Genomic DNA, 27,200 nt, shown 5'->3' with positions numbered 1-27,200 from the left:
CACCTGTCCATTCCAGATGTTTTTTGTGACTGCATTGGCGAGGAGGTCACTGTCTAATGCCTTTTAACCTGTGACCAATCTATACACTGTGTGACAGGAAAGGATCTGAAAAAAGAGACAGAGAATGTGTATGGTGATGTGTGTGCGTGTGTGTGTGTGTGCGTCTGTTCTTATCTCCAGCTGTATATTAACTTGACACATGCAGGTAAATCTTCACAAGGTCAGAAATTTTAAACTCTGTTTTTGAGGCGCTACTAAACGTATTTACTAGATAATAAACAACTTTATGAATACATGAATAATGAATATATTTTACAGCTGAGTGGCAGCAGGTCTTTCATCTTTTCTAATTGCAAGACAGTGTTTATTTGGATTCCCAGTTTTAAAAAGAGTTATACGTCAGTGTGTATATATCCACTGTGTCTTGATGAGAGATGTTCAGTGAATGCTTGCCACTGCAAAATGTCAGTTGACTGTTTCTGCCTTGACCTATGGAGGGAATGAAGCAACAATGAGAAAACAATGAGGACATTATTTTTGCTGCTGGAAAGATGACTTGCAGTTGTCAAATTAAAACCCAATTTGACTCTTTTCTTAATGTTTGGTACTACTGTGAGACTGTTGTATAAAAGCTATATATTCTGGGTGGTGCCATATGGTGGTTATTGGCACCAGTGTGCTGCAGTCACAGGGATGATAAAGAACCACTTCATGGCTCTATATGTTACTGCTTCATCATGGTTTCATTAGGCTCAAATATTAGAGTGGATAAATTTATGTAGTCGTCAATGGGGAAATGAACTTTCTTCTTTCCCTTGCCCAATCAATATACCCAGTCTTTTTTCCTCTTTTCCATTCGCTTTCATCTAATTATCTTTTTTCATTCCACCTATTCTTTCATTCTTTGCCCTCTTGTAGCCTTTCTACAGTACACACAGTCCCTCTGTTTGTTACCACTTTCCTGTTTGTCCCTTCGTTTTATTCTCTCATTTTGTGTTCTTTCTTCTTTTGTTTGCTTGTTCTTTCATTTCTTTCCTTATTTTATCCACCCCCACTGTCCCTTGAGTCAACCTCCCTTCATACTTTTATTTCTTCATTGTTTGCTCATTTGTTCCTTAATTTACTGCTTGCTTTCTTCCACTCACTTACCCATCCCATATCAATCTGCCTGTCACTTTACCCATCCCACCCATCCTCCCCTCCATCATTAACTCCTTATTCACTATTTCCTTGATTCATTTCTTGTAGACATTATCATTTCCTCTTAGATGAGATGCAAAGACACTAGACATCATCTCAGCAATAGCCTGTGTGGATGTGCTGAGAGCATTAACCTATAAGATAAATATGAAAAAGGGCTTGCACAACCAACTACGCACCACAAACAACACAAGCAGACAAACAGACACACACTATAAGCCCCCTGACAGGCTTTAGTACACTGAATTAATGATGTCTGTATGCACAGTGCAGGTCTGCAGGGCAAGGAGGAGCAACATCAGTTATTTTAAATGCTGAAAGAAAGCATATATCAGAATACCCCAGTAGAAATAAAGCAACACTGAAAGGCATGTGAGTGTATGTGTGTGTGATTATTTGCATGTTGTTTTAATACTGCAAAAGCAAGATAGATGCCCTGCAACTTTTCTTTTATACTATGTCCATAGGCAGGAATGAAAACTAAAGTGCCCTCAGAACACAGAGCCTGCCTCATCTATTTGCATAGTTGTGATGGCTGTCATAAGTGTAAATGTGTGTGTGAATGTAATTCTGTGTGTGTGTGTGTGTGTGTGTGTGTGTGTGTGTGTGCGTGAGGAAACCCAGTAAAGCTTTTTATTTTCCACGATTTGTTTTTCTATTAATCTTTTAATATGGAAGCAGAAAGAGCCAACTTCTAAATTATGCGTCAGCACAGCACATCCAAACAATGATAAATAGCAAACGAGATCGTGTATGTCTTTGTGTGAAAGATCACTGCTTGTGTGGGTGTGCATATGTGCGCATGTGTTTGTCTAATGTGATGTCCCATTTTGTTGTTGCTCATCTATTTTCAGATGGCTGGCAGTGTCTTTTCTGTTATACTTGCTAATTCTTTGCTGTTCGTCTCATTTGCTTTGTTAGCCTTGTGCTTTCTGTTTTTCTCACTCCTGGGACAGCTGGAACAGTCCGGACCCTTGAAGGAGGGAAACTCTATTTAAGTGCCAGCCAAATTCAGAGTGCCACAGCAAACCTGCTGCTGTTGACGGTGAAACAAGATTTAAAGCAACTTCTCAAAAGCCAAGCATCTCTTTATGACAAGAAGGCTCTTCGAATGAAACTTCTTCATGCTTATCAGCAAAAAACTTGAATGCTCAAAATGCAAAGAATCCTAAGTGTGTGCATAGAACAGATAGAGTGACATAAAGATTAAGTTCTGACAGTTTTTAAAGAATCCTTCCTTCTAAATATCCTCAGTAATGGCAGGTTGCTTTTCTCCTCAGTAGATAACTAGATATTGGTTTAACAAGCCAGAGAGACATCTGATAACTTTGAAAAGCCAGAGCTGCACAGACTACTGCTAAACCTCAGATATAAACTTTGTGTCAGTCTGGTCTTTACACAAAAAGGGCAAAAATACAGTTTTCCAAGCCGAGATCACCAGCGGGAATGTACACTTCTCTGCTTCTCAGAATGTTTAGAACCCTTGGGCAAGCCTACCACTGAAATTGCACTCTCTTAAAGACTCAGAGCATGGCACATACATACTTTACACTGAGCCACAGAGCACTCCAGAAGTCAAGCATTTTTGTATTTAGGGACCTTTCTATCTGTTCCCCAATCCTGTTAGCAGTCCAGTTCACATGGCTCTGAATGTGTCTTTAGTGCTGCCTCTTAAATGTGTCTATGCCTTCTTTCCACTAAGATTTAAAGAGGAATAGTGGTCAACTGATGACTTTGAGTCTGCTGAGGTCACCCTAATGTGTGTTTTGTACAAAGTCGCATGTGTGTATTTTAGATTGTGTGTTTATGTACTTTGAGCTCCCACAATGGCACAGCAATGCTATTCTGGCTTAATGCTAGTCATTTCATGCCCTGACTGGATTGCAGCAGATACAGTTTTTGCACCAGTGAGAGGACAGAGATTATGTGTGTGTTTATGTGTATGAGCGTGTGTGAGTGCGTGTGAGTTGTTTTGCGATTGTGTGTCTAAATGTGTGCTGTGGGGCAAAATGCAAGATGATAGCAAGGGAGAGGAGAGAGGAAATCGATGTGGGGGCATTCTGAAAGCCTCGGGAGACACACACCCCTACACCCACACATGCATTCACTCACTCACACACACACACGCGCGTGCACACATACACCTCCTATCTCCTCTGGCCTGCTGTGCAGCCGTGACAGACTAAATACTTACTGCATCTTTGTGTGTGTATTTTTTGTGCATGTTTGCAAGACAAACACTATCCTTTGGCAAACTTCTCAACGTACTTGCTTGTACATTGACGTGTCGTCATTGTTTTTTTCTGTGAGAATAAATGTGTGTATATATAGATGTGAATCTGAACTTGTGTAAAATCTAGTTTAGTTGCAGGAGAACTGGCAAAAAATACAAAATAAATAAAAAGCCTATAGAGCTTTTAGGGCTACATACAAGCTGACAGAAAGTCATTCTGTGTAATGGCTTTAGAAAGCACTGGCTCAAAAATCATCTGTCAACTTTGTGTCTATTCACTGGTTGCCATTTAGGTGTAAAATGGCGGGTTAGACAAACCAGCAGGAAATGGTCAGCTAGTGCCTTTGACACCAAATGTTCAGATCCCTTTGAATCCCACTGAAATGCAATTAGTCATCTATCAGCAGCCATGCTTTGCCAGGAACCCCCTTCAGAATGCAGCCTGGCAATTATATTGAAGACTGAGATTTTAACATACTTAACTGGAGCGGCTCCACTGATGGGCTGTTAATTTGAGCCACTGGAACATGACCACAGAAATTTTCAGTATGACATGTCAATCGTAGGCCTCAGAAAGGACTTGAGAGAATGTGAAATGGGGTGAAGCAAAGCTGTCCCACTGTTTTAAAATGTTTTGTCACCACTTCTTCCAATTTGTTCTAACATTTGACAATGTTTTTAAAAGCCTTATGTATGACATTGTATAGTGAGAACACATTCAGTATAAAGGGTTTGACTTGCTAGTTCCATTTCATTCAGCTGATAAAACAGCAGGATACTTGCTTTTGCTGGCTGAAATGGCAAACGCAGCTGCAAATTATATATTCTGTAGCTTATTAACATAAATTCTGCAGGTCAGAGGCCAAAATGAAACTCTTGGCTCCTGACTAGATACTGTACTCTCTGCAGGCCAGTGTCTAATCGTTTGATCTCTAAAACCACTCTATGATTATGGGTTCATAAGGTGTTTTGACAGTTCAACCCTACTATTACAGTGGTTAGTCTGAGTATCTAACTGATTATGTTACTTTCAGTGGTCAGAATTTCACAGTTAAAATATCTGTAACTGTGAAATATCACAATATCTGTGAAGGTTACCAGTTATTGAATGATAAGATGTGTAGAAATAAGAACTTTACACCTGTTGTTCGGTGTCAAACACATATTTAAATAATATTTTCACATCTTATGCTGCTAATCTCATTTTGAGTTGAGTTGTTATAGTTTACTACAGACTGTGAACATACATAAACAAATATGCAAATAAATATTTGTCTTTGTGTTTAACTGTATGTCTTTGTGCTCCAAGCCAATAAAATTTGGATTTCAACTGAAAATTTGACATTTTTACTTTAGTGTTTTTCTTTTGCTGAAAGTTTGTTTCTTTTACTTTTTAAAGACAACACTGTATTATGTTTTTGTGTGTGCATGAGGCAAATGGTTGCCCACTTCTGATCAAACCTCTGTCCAGTTCCTGTTTCTTCCTGTTAAAAGGGAGTTTTTCTTGCACACACTTGCTCATTGAGGGAACTGTTGCCTTCCACTCTATAATACTGTGATGTTTCGACCTTACTCTGTAAAGTGCCTTGAGATGATGTATGTTGTGATTTGCCACTATACAAATAAAACTGAATTGAACTGGATTGAATTGCATTTACAAAAACCTACTGACAGCATTGGGTGATCCTTTGTGTGTGTGTGTATTTGTGTGGTGTGGTGGAAAAGGTTATGGGGGTGAACTTTTAAGAGATTTAAAAGCTCCTATTTGCAAAAATGATTTAGACAAAGAAAGAGCGAGAGGGAGAGAGAGAGACTGTATGTGTGTGTGTGTGTATGTGTGTGTGCAAGAGAGAGAGAGAGAGCTTGTGTTTTGTCATCCCTGAAAATGGGTGATTTGGTTAAACAGAGGTTCATAATGGACATAATTATTGCACATACCAATTACCTTAAATAAATGATTGCTCTCTCTTGCAATCACACAAAGTAGTGTGCCATAATCAGGAAGGCAAATGGCTGTTGCTGATGTGTGTTTCTGCACCCGCCTGTGTCTATGTAATTCTGAATGTGTGCGCGCATATGTGTGTGGTGACAAGTTGCACCCAGCACCATCAGACTGACTGCTGGATTAAACCTCACACAAGGCTAGATAAAGAGTGAGAGAAAGGGGAAAAAAAGAGAGACAAACAGAGAGAGAAATGACTCTCATGTACACTCAGAATCACTCAGATGCATCTTACATTTGAGCTCCAAGCGAATGAAGTCAGTGTTGCCCAGGTTTTCCAGAAAGACGCCGTAGGGTGCGCTGGTCTTGAAATAGAAAGAGATGTCAGCACTGGTCTCACCCTGGAAGGTGGCAAAGTGCAGGTAGGATGACGGGGTGGTGAATGATGCAGCGTTCCAGTAGTTATCTGTTAAAAAAAACAGAGAAACTGAATCACAACTTTGAACCAACTCATCCCACATTTCACTTGCACCTACTGTAACCTCCATTATCACTGCGGTAAACACTATAACCTATTCAGATCAGATAAGCTGCAGAATAAATTCATTGCAGAAATGGTTTCATTTCAAATGGCTATGCATCCATTTTCATTTCATTGCAAAGAGCAATCATTCCATTCTGGATAAAACACTGTTATCACACGTCCATTGTTTAATGAGGCTTATTTAATATCTCCTCAGTAAAAATGATTTCATAACCCAAAACTCTATTTTTATGCTGAGTTTTTAACATAGCCTGTAATTTCCTGCAGCTTCAATAATATTCAATAGAAAGCTGATCATATCAAAACTAACAGGGAGAGACCATTTTTTACTTCTAAATGTAGACCTGAGTAGAGGATAAGGGTACACGGAGAAAACGTTGAGGGATTTTTGATAACAACTTTTCTAATGACTTTTGAATGAAGTGAAACCAGCAACTGCTAATGAAGACAAAGTAGCAGCACGCTACACAGCTGCTGATGAATTATCAGACTGTGGTTGATGAAGTGACTTCTCTGCTGTCTCTTTTCCCCTCGCCATGCCTTTGCCTCACTCCTATCACTCAAGGAAGATGAAGAGGAGGAGGGGCAGAGGAGAGGAGAAGTGTGAAGAGGACAGCTGAGGAGAGAAGACAGAAAAGGAGGAGAGAGGCCAGGCACGGGTGAGAGGATAGAATATTGAAGAAGTGATGGACAAGAGGAGAGTAAAGTAATGTAGAGGGCAGGAGAAGAGAAGGAGCTGGTGGGGCATAGGGGGGTGGGAGGAAGAGGAGGAGAGTGAAGGGTAATATGGTATCAGCTGTGTGAGATCTCTTTGATGCCTCAGAGGATTGGCCTCAGGCCCTCCATCATAACCCTGGACAACACGACCAGTGGAGCAGAGGGGAAGAATGCATGTCTTTGTGCAAGATGTGTGAGTTGGGGCTGCAACTAATGATTAATTTAACTATTAATGAATCTTTCAATGATTTTTCGGATCTGATGTGTATCTGTTCATGTACAAGATGTTGTAAAATAGTAAAAACAAGAGTCCAAAACCCAAAGATATTCAATTTGAAAAGAATAGAAAATAGAAAAGAAAAAAAGCAGCAAATCCTCAAAGTTGAGATCCTGCATTTGGGTGAAAATTTGTGTCATTTTTTAAAATAAGTGACAAATGTTTATCCATTTTAAAAAATGTTGCTGATAAATTTTTGAGTGATAAATCAGTTAATTAACTTTCATCACCAGTATGCCTCCTTTCAAGTATGTTGGCTTATTCCCATTTATGTGTGCAAATATGTTCACAGACATGCACCATGTCCTGTATGTGTTTGTATGACTGAGTCTATGCATGTGTAGGTATGTACCAGCGCCATGCATCTCTCTGTGTTTGTGTGTGTATTTCTCCTGGTTCAGTGCGATAAGCGTTCCCCAATGACAGGGCTGAGCTCCTCCCCTCTCCTCCTTGCCTCACATGCTGTCACCAAGGGCAAGGGCAGATAGCGACCAAGTGTGCATACACACACACACACACACACACGCGCACAGACGACCACCTACAGATGCTGTCTTTGTGATTAGTGAGTTGGAATACTGTTTCAGTACAATACTGTTTCTCTACAGGAGGCAAGGCCAATTATTGAACAGGGTTAACACAGTGGGATACACAACAAGTGTTTATGTGTTTATTATGATGTTTAATCACTGCAAGAATGAAAACCAGGGCCACATAGTTGGAGACACTCAGATATATAATTACTAACTGACTACAAAGAAACTGTCTTGAGGATTCTAGCATATGCAGGGGCTTTAGGTCGCCTTACAGACACCTAAGTACGAGTATTTTAGCATACCTGAAGTATGTTAAAATACTCTGCTATGGTTAATATTTTGTTGAAAATGGTTTTCCCACATAAAACTTTCTCATTAGAAATTCTGGATCGATAAATTTGCCCCACCCACCACATTCCTGTCTTAAACAGGCTATTGGTAAACTGAATTACCAAGGTGGAGATACTCATCCATGGTGCTGACTGCTTATTTCGCTCATGTTATATCTTGTATCATATAAAAAACACCATATAGATATGTTAAGTTTAAAAACTTGGATTTTCATTGGTGGAGGTCTTTATGACAGATACACACACACACAAAGCATTTGCTCAGTTTTCTTTCGATTATACTCTATAAACAACTTTGGCCCTCACAGTGCAAATATGTCATAACATCACAAATGCGTAGATAACATGAAAAAATCTTATGAAGTGTGCTATCAATTTTTATGCACTGAATGTAACCATAAAAGCTTCAAGCAAGACAGTAAAAACAAGGCTGACAAAGACATAGATGCAAGAAGGACACAAGGATATAGAAGTACAGCTGGGAGGCAAGTCACGCTTCAGAAGGAAGGAGAGAGAACAAGAGGAAAAGAGGGAGGTGGGGCGTTGGAGAGAAAGGGCTCAAAAGGGATCCATGGTAGGAGAAGCAAAGGAGAACAAAATTTTTTGGGGTTGACAGAAACTGGGTGTTGGAAAGAAAACAGTATTATGGTAGCCATATCATAAACCTCTGATTGCCCTTGTGCCAGATTCACAGATGCAACATGTTGGCTAGGCTCAGTGGAACATTCATCACTCCCATATTAAAATGTTTACCAAACACGTTTGTAAAAACTGTTTCAGCACATAAATGTCTGTCTTGACTAAGACATGACGAATATTAGACCGTTAACCATAACGCCTATATTTAAAGGCAAGGGAAATTAATTTATGCCACATATTTAAATGCATTTGATATGAACAGCCAATTGGCACACTGACAGAAAGAACTGTAATTTCCTGTGTGCAACCAAGCATTGTGTACTCATATGGAGCAGACTTACAATACACTGAAACAAGAGACCCTATTTGGAACCATCTTAATAGCCAGAGTTGGGTGTCTCCAAGGCAGCGTGCTAATTCAAATGGAATCTGAAGTGTTTTTTCTTCAAAAGCCATTTTTCTCTGTCTAATTGGTTCTCAAGGTGATACCAATGCAGAGATTCTCATCCAGTTGTCTTATTGTGTGATGCGTTACTGCGGACAATATGGTCTTTGCCAAGAGTATCTCAGATCCACTTTCAGTTTGTCTGTGGCCTCTGTTGCTGAGCTATGTGACTGTTGGAAGCTTCATTTTCTGGAGATACAGGATAATGGAAGATTCATTTTTTCTTTCTTTCAAAGTTTAAACTTAAGCTAATGTTTTATGGTTTCAAAAACATTGTACTGCCCAGTGGTGGCCTAAATGCCTCCTATCCCAGGGTGACAAAAAAACAAAAACAAAAAACAACAACTAGATATTGGAAACCCTTCATAATGCATACTAAGAATGCTGCTTGACTTTGAGTGAAATACCTAAAGAACTATTGGACGGATTAACATGAAATCTGGTTAATTCTTGTCCGCCTCAGGAAATGTAGCAACTGACTTTTCATCTTGCACTGCTGTGCCTAAGTACTACCCCACAGAGATGCTAGCGTGGTAGTCAGTAAACTGACAGTCAGCAACATTGTTACAATAGTTGTTTTTTACTGAACCCCAACCTTTTCGACTTTATGAAAAAGTGCTCTTCACAGGTGGAGTTTTTTCTGTGTATGTTGTGTACATCACTTTAACGTATCAACTAATCTAAATGAAAATTTGTTTTACATATATGACTCAAGCAGCTGTTGACCTCTGGATTAGGACAAACAAATCAATCCCACTGAACTGTAGAGGCTGACATGATGTTAAGTACAGTTTGAGGTGAAGTTTGGGTCTGGAAGCCAACTAGATGATTCATTTGTCTATGGTTGACCAGATGGGTTATGTGCCAGCACCAGCAGATGGTGAGGATGACTGACTACACTGTCTCAGGTCATTAACACGGACATTTTCAGCTGTGCGCACACACACACACACACACACACACACACACACACACACACACACACACACACACACACACACACAATACATGTATGCACACATTAAACATTCAAATTCATGTCTACTGTTGGTTGCCGCTGCAGGCAAAACAGACTACCACAGCAGTTCATATTACTCATCCTCAAACATACTGCATGTACACACAGTGTAAAGTGTAATATCAGTAGATTTGTGACATATGATCTCAGGCCTGATAGAGCACTTATTACTCAGTTTGCTGGAGCAAGCACACACTATACCATCTAATTTAACTTTTTAACTTGCTACTTATTCTGCCACATACCTCAGGTGCAAAGTAGTTGGGAGGCTTTTTCATCAAAGAACTAAGAATAGCCTCATCTAACAGGAGAAACAGCAGCACCTGCTGTGGAAGGCAATGTCTCTGACTTTACAAAGTGGCCCTAAGGGCATGGCTCAGATATCACTGTTCAAAACACTTGAAGTTGCATATATAGTTCTGCAACGTGTTGAACTGTGGCATATCACACATATATTTCTTCCTTGCACATTTTTATATTACCATTGAGACCTGTATTTCATCTCATCTGTGTGTAATTGAGCCACCTGTGGCATGTAATTTTATGGTCTAGGTACAGCATATTCACAGTAAATGTAAAATTTGAATCTTCAGGTAATTAGTTTGTGTCTGTCAGCTGAGACCTGCAAAGCCTTTCAGTCTCACTTTATAATTAAGTTGCTTGTCATACATTTTTAGCACTCAACCTTCAGAGCTCAGAGCTACACTCAATTGTCAGTTTATTAGGAACACCTAGCTAAAATTAAAGCAGTCCAACACAACAGTCTTGCAATAAATCCTCCCTTCATGAGGGGTATAATGGTTACTAGATGCTGAAACAGATTTAGAGAGGTGTTGATTTGTCTGTATGATCATTTTGGAGGCAGCAGTTTATGGTGCTGTTGAACTGTATTGCATTGTAAAATGAGGTATGTCTCTTATAAAGCCTACCCTCATGGATTTGAATGTAGTGAACAAATAGTATAATTCAACAGCACCAAAAATTGCAGCCTTCAAAATGATCATAGAGTTGAATCAATGTCTCTTTAACGCAGTTCTAACTGAAAGTGAACATGACCTTGTGAAGATTTTTGCATTTTTTGTCTAGACTAGGTATTATGCTGCATTCGTTTTAGCTAGATATGCCTAAATAAACTAAAGTGGAAAGAAAAAGTAAGTGAACTCTTTGCCATTATCTGTGTTAATGCATACATTTGTCTGAAAATATGATCTGATCATAATCTATGTTACATTTACAAACAAATATAATACAATTTAACCAATAACATACAAATGTTGTTGTTGTTCATATTGAATACATCATTCAAACATTCGCACTGCATGTGAACTCCCTGGGCTAATGACATCAACCCTAATTGCAGTCAACGGTTAGTAAACCTGGAGTCACTGAAACAAGGCTGGAGGTGTGGGTTAGAGCTACTTTGATTTATAAATAACATTCAAACATTTTGGGTTTGCTATTCACAAGCAGCACCTGCTGATGTGAACCATGGCTTGCAAAAGGAGATCTCAGAAGACTCAGAATCAGGAATCAATCAAGGAATGAATCAATCATAAAACTGGAAAAGAGTTACAAAGTAATATCAAAGAGTTTAAATATTCATTAGTCCACAGTTTGACAAACTGTATGTAAATGGAAACAATTTAGTACTGCAGCTACTCTTCCTAAAAGTAGGTACCCAGGTAAGAGGTCTCAAGTGGCCCAGTCAGGGCATAGACTTTAACCCAATAGAGATGCTATGGAATGACCTCAGAGAGCCGTTCACACCAGACATCCTAAGTATATGGCTGAGCTGGAGCAATTCAGTAAGAAGAATGGTCTACAATTCCTCCTGAATGTTGTGCAGGTCTGATCCACAGCTCAAGCAGGTTCAAGCAGTTATGGAACCCAGGAGTTCACTTATTTTTTCCATTAGCACTGTGAATGTTTAATATGTGTGTTCAGTAAAGACACAAAAGATTATAATTGTATGTGTGTTACTAGCTTGAGCACATTTTGTGTGTCTGTGACTTGTGACAGATTAAGATCAGATCACTTACAGTAGGCAATTAATGCAAAAGACCAGGTGATACCAAAGGGTTCACATTCTTTTTCACGCCACTGAAAATATCAATACAATTTTTTCATGAAGACAATGTTATTGTAAATATAATGTCCATGTTTTATGTCATGGTGATTAGAAATAATTTTGTGATGTTCTTTCCTTTTCTTCCCTCAGTGCTACTGACATTGGTTGAGTTTCAGTGGATGTAGATCAGCGGTTTTAGGGAATAAACTTATGACCTTTCCATTTACATAAACTCTTTCTGATCATTTGTTTGATCTATTGAATCATTACCAAGAAGGCAGCCACTTGCTCTACTTGTAATAGCATGCATTTACAATACTAATATAATACTAAATGAAACATTTCTATTTTTTAACAGATTACCATTGAAAAATGAAAAAATGATTTTGTGTTAACAGGAAAAGGAAACTCACCTGACCCTCAATGTTAGAATGACATCACTTACAAAGACGTGTACATATGTGGGCATATGAACAGTGACAAATGGGTACAAACCAATTCATTAATTTGAACTATCATAGGTGACCCTTGGAGGGTTTCATTTGTGGTCAGTCATAAGGCCAAGCATGTCTCATAGCAGGTGCATTACATTATAATAATAGAATATATGCTGCTTTGCTTCATTTGCTGCCATTTATTTTCATTCCCTTCTATTAAAATGTCCAAACCCTTTTAACATCCAAAAATGAGACTAATTCCTCTCTGTCTGCCTGTGACTGTATAGGCTGCCATTAAACTAGCCATGGAAATGGGCTTCATTAATGCCGGAGCATGTGCACGCACACACACACACACACACACACACACACACAGAAAGTTGCACTCATGCTTGCTCTTGTACCCACCACAGAAAGAGAGGCAGAAATACACAGAAAGAAGCATGCACATCCACATGCACACAGACACACAAGTACCTCCTTACTAAAACTTTCCTTGACTGACTAAGACATTAGTCATTTGCCTATGAAAACCCATTATATGGCAGCCAATCATCATTGCTCTTACTGAGACAGAGCTCCATGCAAGGTATGAGAAGCATCAATCATGCACGGAGTACCTATTCACGTGTGAAATTTTTAATGTACATTTAATATGCCCTAATGGGCAAATTTATAATGTATGCTCTGTGGTCCGGTGTCTTGGCCAGCCATACCTCAAAGTCATCTTTATTTTAAAGTTAGTTTGTTAATTTGGTCACTCAGTATAAAAGAGGGTAGCTCTCTGACTCTCACACACTCTCAGACACACAAAGAGGATAATAGAGTAAGACAAAGAAAATATGGCTCCTTCCAAGTGACAGAAGGATCCATCTTTAGTAATTGTGCCTGCCATGCTGCTACATGATAGACCCACACAAACAAACAGATGTGATGTCATGGGTCATTAAATCATGGTTTGTTTGTATGTTGGCAGCTCTATGATGAAGGGACGGTTGTGAAGAGTGGCACCAGATTGTTGATGAGGAGACCATAATGAGTGTGACACCAGTGAGAAGAGAGGGCAGGTTTTCTGTCATGTTCTGCGCTTCCTGTCTGACCAGATGAATGTAATGAACAGACTGACAGATAAAGATGAGAGTGAAAATTTCATTGTGTGAGACGTGCAAAAACATTCCTTAGTTTTACATCCAGCACTGTCTCTCTGTAAAACATGCTGAATGCACATATCTTCACTCACAGTCCACTGAGATTGCAAAGCTCCACTCTATTATTCCCTTTAGTATGAAAAATGAGCAGTCAATAGATAATATATGAAGCATTATCATCGTAATGATCACGCCGCCTTGCACTAAAGATTAAATCCATGTTTGCTTTTCTTCTCCACAGGATATTACTTTCCATAAAACCTCTCTGGTACTTTGTAACATCACACAGCAGATACCAGTAATACTTTTGCTCTATGCTGTTTTAATCTATTTTGTCTTAAGAGATAGAAAAAATATAGAAAGAGAGAGGATGGGAGAAGCAGAGGAAATCTCAAAAGACAAAATCACTTAATTGATATTAATTAATTAATATTGTTCTGAATCTGTCAATGGGTAATAGGTTTGGGAAGACAGAATAAGATTGAGGTTGCTTTTCATACATGTACTTTAGTTCATTTGTTTTGGACTATAGAAAAATGATGCATTGTTTCCTTTTACTGTAGGCCTAACTCTGTTTCTTGTTCTGGTCACAATCAGGATGGATGAGCGTAAAGACTCATATTTGGCCTGAGGCAAATTAAGCTAACAAAGCAGCATCTTGGCTCCTGGTGGCCTCCAGGGTGCCTCCAAACAGATTGGTTTTAGTGTAACACACGCTAGCTATGTAAGCTTGCATCATCTGACAAGGGTTAGTTGTTATCAATAGCACACACCAGACAGAAGTACGGTAAGCTGGAGGGGCTGATCTCAGGGAGCAAATTATTTTGTATTTTCTGGAGAATAGATGTATGTGGTGAAGTAGGACAGTGGTATATCCTAATATGTCTACTTCTGGAATTTTGACGTGCATGGCATGCCGCCGGTGAGCTAGTCTTTAATCCAGCCCTGCAGCTACTGAACAGCCCCTTGTAAGTGGAGCTGTTCCTTAGGGTTGTGTGGTTTTACTTCATTAGGATAAAGTTTCCATTATCCATTTGACTTTTATGAGTTTGTGTGAAAGCCCACTCAGATTCAGAATGAGAAATGTTTCATTTAGCCAAGTCTAACAGATGCATCGGGAATGTGATGCAGTTAATCCATGCCGACCTAACAGAAATGCGATACACACTGCAGGACTGACATACTGCGGGTAGATTCAGGACTAAGTGAAGAGAACGGGCTCATGAGTTGTATGGAAAGGGGGGAGCTCAATATGATAGAGCGGCAGAATCTGTGTGTGTCTTCCAGTTGACCCAATGTCCCACAGAGAGCAGTGTGCCAACAATGATTAGAAGAATAGACAGGAAGAGAAACAGCAAGGATTAAACTGTCTCTCAGCGTGCATGTGTGTATGTGTGTGTGTGTCTGCAGTATCTGATATCAGTTGTTTGCCTGAGAAACAACCAAAACTACTGGGACTTGATGGAAGAGAATAAAAGGATGAGAGGATGACTGTTTAGATGGAAAGTCTCTCAATAGAGTTCAGATACTGGTTTAGACTGTTACATCTGGCCACACACGTATACATTAGCACAAAGGGTTGTATGAACACACACGTGTAAGTCCACAAAAACATACACATATATTTATTTTCCACGGTAGAAGGACAGTCAAGATAAGGCGCTAGTTTCTGTGAATAATCGGCACAATGCGAGTATTAGAAATGTGTTATTTTCACACTGAAGTGCAACTCCAGAATAACAATGTGCCCAATTGTACTCTGCTATGCATGAGGTGTTTTCTCTTGTTCTCTCTCACGATAGTTTTTAATTAAGACCCCATCCAAACCACCATCAGCCAATTCTTATAGTCAGAGGAGGTTTGTTACTTTCCAAAAAGTTTAGCCAACAATGTCTGAAAATACTACTGATAATGTTTCATTTTCATTTGGATTAGGGATGAAGAAAGAGGCAACATTTTCTTCCACATAAGGTGAGCGAAGATAATTAAGGCCAAAGTACACAATCCCTCTTTTTGAATTCTGTTGGTTGTGTATTGAGTTTTTTTTTTTTTTTTTTAACTTAAGATAACATAAAATAGCCTTGACTGTGTGATTACACCATAGTGACATTTTTTGGTAATATAATAAATGGGTGTAAGCTGTTGTTGTGGCGCAAATATGGCAAACCAATAGTTGGTTTTGGGGAGTGAGTTCTGTCTTTTTATATAGTTAATCTAATGGTCTGCCTCCTTGACAATTCAACTCTAATTAACCTGCAAAAAGCAAAGCGTCCGCTAATAGGAACTGGCAGTTGGAGTTGGACCATATTTTGTATGTTCTTGTTGCACCGAGTTCCGTCTTTCAGGAAACAGGGCAGTGACCAAATGACAGTTAAGTTGCCTTTAAGCCAGTTGCTCTCTGATTGATTGTTGCTGAAAAGCAACTTCAATTCTTAAATCATATTTGAGAGCTAGTTCAGAAACTGTATGTGTGGTTGCGCACCCTGATCATTTAATAGCATATGCTGTGCCCACCTGTTTGTTCATTTGGAAGCTGCAAGTGGAGGCGTCCTTCATCTGACGCCATTTGACTCTTTTTCCAATAGTGTGGGACAGCTGTTCAGCCTGTCTTCACAGCTTATTGCTTATCAAAGATCTCAAGGTGATTTTTTTGAAGAGCATAGGCTGAAATGTTCCAGTAAAATTAGGTTTTTCACATTAAAGACAGCAGATAACAGAAGACAGGCAAAGGCAAATATAGTGACAGTTGCTAGACTGATGGTGGCCGGCCCTATGTGCTACCAGTATACAATGTACTTGAGAACTTTTACATAATGTACCACAAAACAAGTACATGTCCATGTCTGAGTGACTCCACATTGTTGAAATGTGTAGGTCTGACAGGTGGAGCACAGTAGACCATGTATCTTTAACTGCTGTCAGAGGCTTCCTAACTAATTGCTACAGAGATGTTCACAAACAAAGACAGTGACAATCACTATATCATTTTGTGTATATTCTTGCTTGAAGTGAAGATGTTTTAATGTGTAGATAATATCTAAGTTGTCGTTGCTTTGCAGCTGTGGTGAACTGCACATCATGCAGCTGTCACTTAAAATGGCCAATTCAGGTAGTAATTCAAGTGTGAGTGTATAAATGCAGCCAGCTATCATTCTAAGATGCCTAGCACTTTGCTCACCAGTATTACACAATCCTTTCAGTTTCCTCTATTACATTCCTGAATACATCAATAGTAATGGAGACTGCAGACATTTACTTGGTTTTTATGAGTAATTTTCACTCAGTACAGAAAATGCATTAAGAAAGGTTGAGTCAAGCAGAGTGGAGGGAGATTAAGCAGAGCCAGGAGTCACATAACTTTTTGTAGAGCACAGGGCATTGTCCAAAACCCTGACAATGATGTCCTACATTAGCTCGCTGACTTTCAGACAAGAGGAGACATCTTCTGGAAACCAGTACCTCTTTTGCTAGAGAGGGTCACGAGTGAAAAGTTTCAGATTCTCACAATATTCCCGACTGGAATGCCTACACAAGTTATAATAGCTTACTGAGAATGCAACATTCTCACTGCTAATGTATTCAGTTTTTATCTAATTTTGGAAACACTCAAGTCTGGTTTAAGGCTAGTCCCCTGCATGGGAGACAATCCTCCAGAGTGTAACAGATGACCTCTCTTAGAACAAAAGATATAGGAGAATATGATCTTACTTACTTAATAGTTTTGTGTTCCATTATCCATGTAAAAGGAATGTGCTGGCATTTCAGAAACAACACCATGCTTGAACAGACATAACAGAGCAATCTTTGATTTAGCACAACCTGTATCTATTAATATGTTATACAAAAGTCTGTCTGAGTACCATTAACTGCTTTTCCAGGAATCGCCTATTACTTAACATCGAATAAAAAAGTCTCCTCTTGCTGCCCCTGACAGTTCAAATGCTACACACAATGTCAACAGGGGAATTTTAATAAGAGCTATAATAAAATGACTGGAGATATTCTCTTGACTCAACCTTTGATGAGTCCCACACAAAGGTTATGCAGTCATGCCTCTACAACAGGCTGAGAATTATTTTGAAAATGAAGCCAATCCTCTCAGCTGCTGACTTGGAGAAGGTCATTAACGCACATATTTCCTCTCAATTAGGCCATTGTAACCTGCAGTCCTCCTGCCTCACTCAAAGGTCTTTTTTATACCTGCAGCTAATCCAAAAACCTCTCACCAGTCTTCATCTTCCTGCGCAGACTCCCTGTTAGGTTTGAAGTTCTTTTTAAGATCTTACTGGTAACTCTAAAGCACAGTGTGATTTAGCTCCTGGCTGCATTACTGACCTTTTAACTTCTTTTGAATCAGAGCACACCTTGATATCCTTAGTGCAGAACCGTGCTGTGTGTTCAACACTCTGAACTCACTGGGGACCAGGTCTCCATTACAACCTTGTGGGTTATCTATTGTAAATTAGCTGCATGAGTTCAATAATTTTTACAAATTCATTTCAATGCCAGCTCCTAAAAGAAATTGTTATTGTGTAATATGCAGCACTTTAATGTAATGTCATTATACTAAAGCTTCCAAACTTCTATTATTTCGAGCATAGGTAGAACACATTCTTAACCAAAATTAATACTTACACTGAAACTACTTACTGTATGTAACTGATTGTGTAAGGGCTGTAATTAGTAATTATTCTGGTTATCAATTAATCTTCAGATTATTTTCTCAATTAACAGACGAAGCACTGGTCTATCAATGTAAGAAATCGTGAAAATGCCATCACAGTTCCTAGAGCCTCAGAGATGTCTTCAGATTTTTTTTGTCTGATAATCAAATTTTAATTCTAATTCAATCACTCATCAATCACATACTGTCTATTGTTCATTAACTGAATTTCCAACACCTTGTAGCTCACATACACTTTTTTTTTTTTAAACACCATTTTGACAAGTATGTCTGTTCGGTTTCTGGTCCAAGTAAATCCTGATGCTGGATGTTGACGTGGTGACATTATATATGCCAAGCTCCCTGTCAATCAAAATGACAGCTGCTAAAATTTGCATCAGTAACCGCATAGTGCAGTGCATATGAATCCATGGCACAGCACTTACTATCTCCCTGGCAACGGAGCGGTCCAACAGTCAGCTTGGCCATCAGATCCCGGTCTGTTGGTGTCACCCACAGCAACTTGGCTCACCGGCAGGTGCTCCTTATATATCAGGAGACCAGAATCTTCTCTCCTGTAAGGTGGTTGAAATAAACATGAAGACAGAGATAAGAGGAGAATCCAGGTTAAATGCTGTTTAAGTCTGTTTAGTGCTTTTATAATGTGCATAAATGTACACATTTTTTTTCTTTTCCCATTTTTTCTCCACATCATATTTTTTTAGTTATATAATTTTTATTGTAACCACCATGTAAATTGTTACAGTTGATACGTGCATGGATGGATGGGAGGATAGACAGAGTGATACTTAAATCAATCTATAGATGAGAAAGGGAGTGAATCAACAAAATTGATCAATCAATTAAAAGAATGACATGATATCAGTACAATGATACATAAATAAAAGAATGACTTTCTCTTGCTATCACATTAACTAGTCCACTGACAATATCATAACAGTGCAAACATTCAATATTTAAATCACAGCCTTTAAAGTGGTAATGAGTTTGAGTTTGACATGTTTTAAATTCTTCGCAGAACTATTTGATTTTAAGTATTTCTTGTTCATTTGTTGTCAGTGTGAAAATGAAACAGTGAGAGATTCAGTGTGTGTCTGAGAGCATGTGTGCAAGCATGCATGCATATATGTGTGTGTGTTTCCATGTGCTGCCAAAACCATGGGTAATGAGTGGAAATAGAGTTATATGGGTAATAATTCAAAAACCCACTCAGCCAAACAATGAGACATTAATGCACACAATATTAATGGAGAGAATGAGACAGACTAAGACTTATTTGTAATCTCATTGAAATGAGGAGGGAGACATGAGAGCAAATGAAATCTCTCCTTCTTGCTAACACACAGAAATTCCTCAAGTACAGTATGAACACACACGCACACACCCACAGACGACGATGCTGGTTGGTTTAATGAGAATATCCATCAGCTAGCTAAAAGAGCTGTGAAACACAAACTGTTGGTTCAGGAGGCAAACATCCCTCTTAAATAAACGCATCACTGATGGTATCATCCATCATTCAACTTCTTCAGCCTTTGAAGTTTGACACATCATCAGACCAGCTGTGGCAGATTCTGAGCTTATAGATTAATGCAAACATTAGCATTAGCAGTAGTTTAGTTTCAGCACAGTGAAACTGTGTGTGTCAACTGGGTATGACATTTCACTTTTAAATTCAGTTGATATATCAGCACAATTATTTTACAGTGTCTCAGCCAAGATGTTCTCACAGACTGATAAGCTCTTTGAGCTAAATTACGATATTGTGTTATATAAATAAAATAAATATAAATAAAAGACTCGACAGGACTTTGTAGGTGAATCTGAAATGTTTTTATATGTGAAGGTCAACTAAAATTAAAATCTCTGTAACAGAACATTTATGTATTTATGAAATATAATAGGCACACTGACCTTTAAAAATGTCATTTTAAACTGGATATTATTTGAGAAACAGCTGCATGTCTAATGTACAGTACTTTGAAAAAATATTTAATATAGTGAAAGTAAAATAGAAGTTCAACCAGTTACTTTGTTCAGCTGAGAAAATTTGCAGGATACGGTGATAAAGTTGGTAAATTTACCACTGAAAATTCATGGTAATATTTTAAACAATTGATCAGGACTTTTTTTATGTAACCTGTAATCCCACACAATAATGTGGCAGTAGTTCGACAAATAATACGCTAACTCTTGGCTTTGGATGTAACACTAGCCTCCTACTAACAACCTATTTAGCCAGGCAGGCTATGTTTGATGTTTACATTAGAAGAGATAAACACACTGTTTAATCTGTTCCTTCTTTGTTCATCCTTGATTATTGAGGTTTGGAACGGCTAAAAAACAGGACACCACCCTCCAAACTCTTTGACAGACACACAAGGCCGAGTTAGTGTAGCTAATAAAGACAAAAGAGAACTAAAGCAAAGGAGTTTAGAAAACAGCCAATTGTTATTGCAAAGACCTTTTTAAAGTTAGTTTTGAAGAAGAAACATGACACTATTTCTTTAACCATGAATATTTAAACAGTATACATGCTACATATCCTCTGATAAACCAGAAAACTGTTGCATTAGTAATGGAACAAATGTGTAAAACTGAGTTAAGATGAAAACAGCTGGATACTCAGAGGAGCATTAAGCCAAATGCACAGCAGAATGACATAAATAAACAGGTGTGCTGACTCAGCTCTATGTTCTGCCGCAGTGGGTGGACAGAGTGACTGAAAACCTTTTTCTGCAAGCTGTTTCTGCAAACTTTAATTACAGCCAATGTAAAACAGAAACTGTGAAGAACTTAATCAATACATAACAAGTTGTTTGTGCTCCTGCTGAATGTGTACATGATAGACAGACTTACCATTGTGTGAGGTCGGCGTCACAGTTGCAGTCGTACTTGGGGTCAGTGCAGTTCCTGTCGATGCCACAGGCACATTTCTGGATGCCAGGTCCTGAGCCCCCCCAGTAGAAGTGCTTCTCGCTGCCCCGGCCCACCCACCATGTGTAGGGGGTCCCATCTGGGGGGACCAAACACAGACAGACACAAACAAAAAAACTTTTAAGTTCCTTTAAAGAAAGAACATGTATATCCCCTCAGGTTTTGAGCTGAGTAATACAGTGCTCACTGTATCCCTCACAGAAAAGTACAGCAGAAACAAAAACTCCAACTTCTGCAAAGGCTATAAAGTTGTGTTACTTAACAGTCCAACTCCTTCCCATTACAAGTGATTAATTGTTAAATAATTAACTGTTTGAGGTGTTTGTCACATTAAGGTGATTTATATTGACAACTAGCAGCTGCATGGTGATTGTATTTCATTTGGTTAACTTGTTCTACACAGCTGGATGGTAAATGCCTTTGAGACTGGCAGGCACACTTAGTTACAGATCACACCTGCGATTTTAGAGATCTATTTAAACAGCTTCAGCGCAGCATTTAGATTTATCTTTGGGATTATTATGAGTGAATCTGTGTATATATGTGTGAATGTCATACATCTGAGCACATCTGTTGACACACAAACACCTCTTTGTGTGCGTGTGTGCCTGTTGGTGTGTGTGTTTGTGTGTGTGCTTTAATGAGTGGATAAAAGGTGAAGGATCGCCGTTTTCCAATAAGAAATGCAATAATGTTTTCTTTGCCTTGGATAATGTATTCTGGCATGGGACAGTAACTAGGCAGAGAGACGGGTGTAAATATTTTGGTGGCTGGCAATATATCACAATAACAGTAAGAGACAGTGAAACAATATTACGTTTCCCTCTTTATTCTGGGAAAATAAGCTGCATTGTCAATATCACTTTGTCAAATTCCATCACAGACAATGAAATCTCCAGAGCTGCATTTTTTGTTGTTGTTGTTTTTTTTTTTTTTAACAGGCGAGGACTGAAGCAGACTTTTGATGCAGCACAATTTCATTGAAAAGTGTGATATACTGTATTATTATACTTTTGATTTTCTGAGCTGGGGTTAAACTCCAGAAGGAAGCTACAGATGTGTGTGTGTGTGTGTGTGTGTGTGTGTGTGTTTTTGGCCTTGGTGACCTGTGGGTTTATTGTCCTCATAAAGAGAATTAGCCCCATCTCTCTTCAGGCCACTGTTCAGACAAGCCATTGTCAATAGGATTAACACTGTCTCCTCAGGAGACTTCACAATCCTCTCCACATATGTGTGTGTGTGTGTGTGTTTGTGTTATTGTAGTCCTATACGAGTGAGAACCAAGTTTCAGTTTAAGACCTTCACAGTTAGGTTACTGAGGTCCCCAACCACAACCAACTAGCTGAGCTCCCAGCCTACTATCCATTTTGCCCCAAACCCAATTAGTGAGTGTCATATCATCGTCTTTGAAGCTGATCTGTGGCCACTTTGAAGAACTATACACACTTGCTGAGTGAACTGCAAGTGGGTATAGTTATGTTCTTTCTTGCTCTAGTAATACAAGCAAAGCAACGCACATATCCCTGCATCAAACATCTCCAAACTCACAATCCTCTTTCTACAGCAAACAAGAGATGGAATAGATGGAGAACATGCATAAATGCATACACAGATAAATAAATGATGGATTGTCTGGCACTAAGAGTGAAGTTTCAAATGTGGGTACATCAGTGTGGTCAGATTGGGGATGTGGTGCAGCCAGTCATGAAAGACACATTGAAAAGTCAAGAGTCACACTGTTTTGTGTCTGAGCCAAACCGACAAACACCCAAGTAAACAAAAACAAGCAGTGTGCAACAGTGAGTGAGCGCCACAGAAGCCAGAATATTCATTCTCTCACCTTCTGCCTGGCCTCTCACTAACCCTGCTATGTCATAACACACCCAATTCCTGTTGTCACGTCTGTCTAAGTTTTTCAGACAGGTAAGGAGCAAGTAGAGTATTTTCATATACAAAAAAATCCAACTTAATCCTCTTCATAACTTGCTTTTCAGGATGAGTAATCAAAGACGACAGCAGGGTGGAGAGGAGAGAAGGGTAAAGGAGAGGAGAGGTGGTGTAGGAGTAGCAGAAAGGCATCAGGTGGAATGGGAGCTACGTATTGTGCCAGTTTGAGTCTCCTGTGTGATTCGGTTAAAGCTCTGCCAAAACAAACAACTGAGGAGTGGAGAGAGTGAGGAAGACGGTGGAGGGGGAGATGAGAGAACGACAGCATGGATGGATGGAGATGTGAGGAAGGAGAGATAGAATCATATTGGCAGAGAGTTCATATGAAGAGGGCACTGCCAAGATGAGGAGGCTCAGGAGCATGGCTGTGCGTGCATGTTTGTGTGTCTGTGAAGGACACTGTGTGTGTGTGTGTGTGTGAATGTGTGTACAAAAGCCCTGGGTTTAAAAAGCTGGTGCACAATAATTACATAAGCTGTATATGTGTGTTAATGCAACATTACATCAGAGAGAAAAAAGACATATGGTACAATTCTGGTTTGAATATGATAAAATGCTGGTATTCTTGGTGGAGAAAAGAATGTAAAAGAAGGGATTAACTGGTAAAAAAAACAAAAAAAAAAATGTATGCCTGTCTGGATCTGCAGAACTAAACCACTGGACAGATGTGCTCCCATATGGCTCTGATGTTTTCATTTGAATATTTTATGACAACCAGAACAATTTTATCATATTCATTATTTCAAATGTAACTTTATTCAACTTCCATTCAGTTTCAAACCATCAAAAATCATCTGTCAGCTAGTATCTTTACATGCACACAAATCCTTGTTAAGTATTATCCTGGTTTTAACCATATTTAGGAAACAATATAGAACATAACCTGATTATTCTGTATGATTTTCTGAACACTTTCAGGTTACTGTTCAACTGTGTCTTTGATATCTCAACATTGCAGACTTTGTGATGATTTTACTGTATTCCTATTCCCAGGTCTCAGTAATTACTTTGATGAGTAAAATTTTATAGCAGCTGATAGAAATTATAGGCAAAACTAGATAAATAAGACCTTGTAGTTGTAATAAACCGTTAAACTTAAAATGATGAATAAATAAATAAAGCTAAGATTTCTTGTCTGTGTCATCTATATAATCTTATTTTTTACAGTACATCCTTAACCTTTCCCTCTTACAGCCAAATTCCCCAACAAACATGCAAAATATTCACAGGAGAGGAGAAAACAGACATGATGGATTGATAAGGCTTAGGGCTGTGTTCCTCTTCTGTCCTCAGGGACAGCCACCCAACACAACTTATGTGATGACTTTATCTATCTGTTGTTTCAGCAACACACACAAACACATACCTATTTATCTCCCTTCTTATCCAGGAGGACTTAATGTCTACGTCTTCATCATGCCTGCTGCATTTTGTACAGAGACTCATACTCCCAAGGAAAAGACAGATAGAGCAGCAGAGGGAAAGACACAGACACAGAGAAGAAGAGAGACAGTAAGAGGGAGATAGGGGGCTGTGAGATAAGAAGAATGACAGCAACAAAAAAAAAGAGCAATGAAAAAAGAAAGAGTGCGAGAAAGAGTGTGATCACTGTCTTCATAGTGATAAGAGAACTGACAGTTTCATCCTTCTGTCATCACCATTAATGCTACAGCTAGACAATTAGATCCAAAATGGAACAAAAAATACTGATATTAATGTCAGGAAGATCACAGCCTTTCACTTTACAGGAGGTTTCTGAATAGTTGTCATCTATATTACCCATATTAGAAATAAACTGAGTACAATATCTACAACACCTGTTTCAAGTTTGCTAATGGAAAATACAAAACATGTAACAGAACTTTTAACAGTACCCAGTTCATTTTCTGCTGTGTTTGGTAATTTGGTTGGTAAAGTTGGTGAAGATTTGGTAGACCTTTGTGGACGTGCTTTTTGTGATATATGGAGCAAGTTTTGAATTGAAGATTTTGTGGTTACTACTGGCACTTAATCATGGTGGATGGCTAATATAACAGTCTTTATTGCACTGTTGAATGGAATACATTTTTTTTTTCCAAGAGAGGAAGGAAGGTTGGTTGCTTATCACAGATTGGTCTGTGTTAGACAGACAGCTATGTCTGTAAAACTTGTCCCTAACACAACACAGCACAAGTACATGGGCCACACTATGTTGATATCAAGGGATCGCACTCCTGCCAGTCAGAGCGTGAACTGAAAGGTCAGTGGATCCAAAATGGCACTCGACATGCTCAGTCACTCATATCCCTGGCCTGGGAGATGATGGCTTTTAAGAAAGGAGGTGAGTTGGAGCCGAAATGCCAGAATGGCATTCATAACCCTTGGATGTGGCTTCCTCATAAACCTGTCTCAGACAGACCTTTTAGTTTGCACCTTTCCTGGAGTCGTTATACCTATCATTATTGACTCCTGTCTACACCACATTCCTCCTCTGCCCCCCAGCTGTGAGTGACAGGTGTCTGTCAGAGGGCAAAAGCAGAGTTGATGCAAACAGGCATGGTGCAAGCATGTGCAGCTAAGAGTATGAACAGTTCATCTGCTCTCTGCACTCATCTCCATGGAGTGGGAAAGTGAATCAATACTCCTCCTCTCTCTCCTCTAACAAGAGCAGGTACTGTATTTCTTAGGAAAAAATGAAAGGCGAGAATAAGTCTTATGCACACTGCCAACCTCTTGTCTTTGTTGAACAACACCCACCAGGAGACAAAACAAAAACATGCACATGCATTCATACCCTCTTATAAACCTGCTCTCACTCTGAAGGGTTCTGGACAAAGACAAGAGTATCTCTCAACACGCTCATGCACACATATATTTTGAGTCTTGGAGAGGTTTTATACAAAGTCGTGGATCAATTTGTCTGTGTCAGGGCACTGTTGGTTTCTGTTCTTTGTTGTTGTCGTTTGTTTGCATTTCTGTTTGCTGTGCAGAGAGCCTGATGTCTCCACTCTACACCCGCTGGTCTTTGTTAGCCTCCTATCCTCTTAACATCTCTGTTTTTGTAGGAAGACTGTAGGGAGGCATATTAGCCATGCCCCGGGATCTCTCCCGAGAGCTACAGATAATGCAGCGTGTGTTTGTGTGTGTGGATATGAGAAAAAGAGAAAGAGAGCATTTGTGTGCACCTCCCTTTGTCTCAGGCCTTTTGTTTATCTATATGAGTGCATGTGTGTGTGTGAATTCACCTCTCTGCTCCTTTTAATCTGTCTCCAAGACTTTGTCTGGCTCCCCTGTCTCTTCCTATTGTCTCAATCTTCCTCCTCTCCCAGACCACCTATCCATCAATTTACTTTGAGAGCACCCTCCTTCCTTCAGGCCTTACCTACCATTTTCCCCATCTCTATGGCTCTCACATATTTAGACATCTTTCTTCTTCGTGCTTCCCACCTTTTCCTTGCTCTCTCATATCACCTGGTCTCAGAGGCCTCTTTCTCTCTATCTCTCTTCCTATTATGTCTTTCTACTTTCTCTTTGCGCTCCTGGATCTCCTGCTCTACCATTCTACTCTTTCGCCCTCCCTCTCTCTCTCTCTCTCATATCTGCCTTGCCCACCTTTTCCTTGCATTCTCCTATCAGTTGGTCTCGGTGGCCTTTCTTTCTCTCTCTTTCTCCATGCTCCATATCTGTCTATCTATCCCATGTCGTTACAACTCTTTCCTGGCATCTAATCTCTTTATGTTCTCATTAGTCCTGCTATAATCTGCCCTTTAATCCATGCTAATTGCAAACTCCCCTTGCTCTGATCCTGATCTGAAGTTGCATTTGAAACACATCCCTCCCTCCCTGTCTATCCCTTATGGTTTGATCTGTGAAAGGCTACCATCGCATACCAAAATATAAAATGCCTGTGATCTGTAAGTCCTTGAAATTCTTTACCTTTGGTTGAGTAAATGTTGGTGAAACAGAGGTCTGAATACTCTAAGGTAATTTAAAGGTACACTGTGGAGTTTCTGAATACTAGTAACACTATGAATCAACATTTTTAAGAGTGGGTCATCACTTTGTTAGTACATCGATCACAAGACGCCACAGCTGCACA

The 27,200-nt window shown here is 39.2% G+C and overlaps 1 protein-coding gene across 1 annotated transcript in view; it reads right to left on the bottom strand.

Moving 5' to 3' along the window:
- cntnap2a (contactin associated protein 2a) overlaps positions 1-27,200 on the bottom strand; it is a 302,841-nt gene that overhangs the window by 41,909 nt on the left and 233,732 nt on the right. The window contains 4 exon segments of the mRNA XM_018701983.2: positions 5,671-5,841; positions 18,664-18,703; positions 18,705-18,792; positions 21,098-21,254. Of these exon segments, the coding sequence (XP_018557499.1) occupies positions 5,671-5,841; positions 18,664-18,703; positions 18,705-18,792; positions 21,098-21,254 (456 nt within the window).

Source organism: Lates calcarifer, linkage group LG24 (assembly GCF_001640805.2).
Source record: "Lates calcarifer isolate ASB-BC8 linkage group LG24, TLL_Latcal_v3, whole genome shotgun sequence".
NCBI classification, from domain to species: domain Eukaryota; kingdom Metazoa; phylum Chordata; class Actinopteri; family Centropomidae; genus Lates; species Lates calcarifer.
This window is presented reverse-complemented; position numbering and strand designations above follow the sequence as displayed.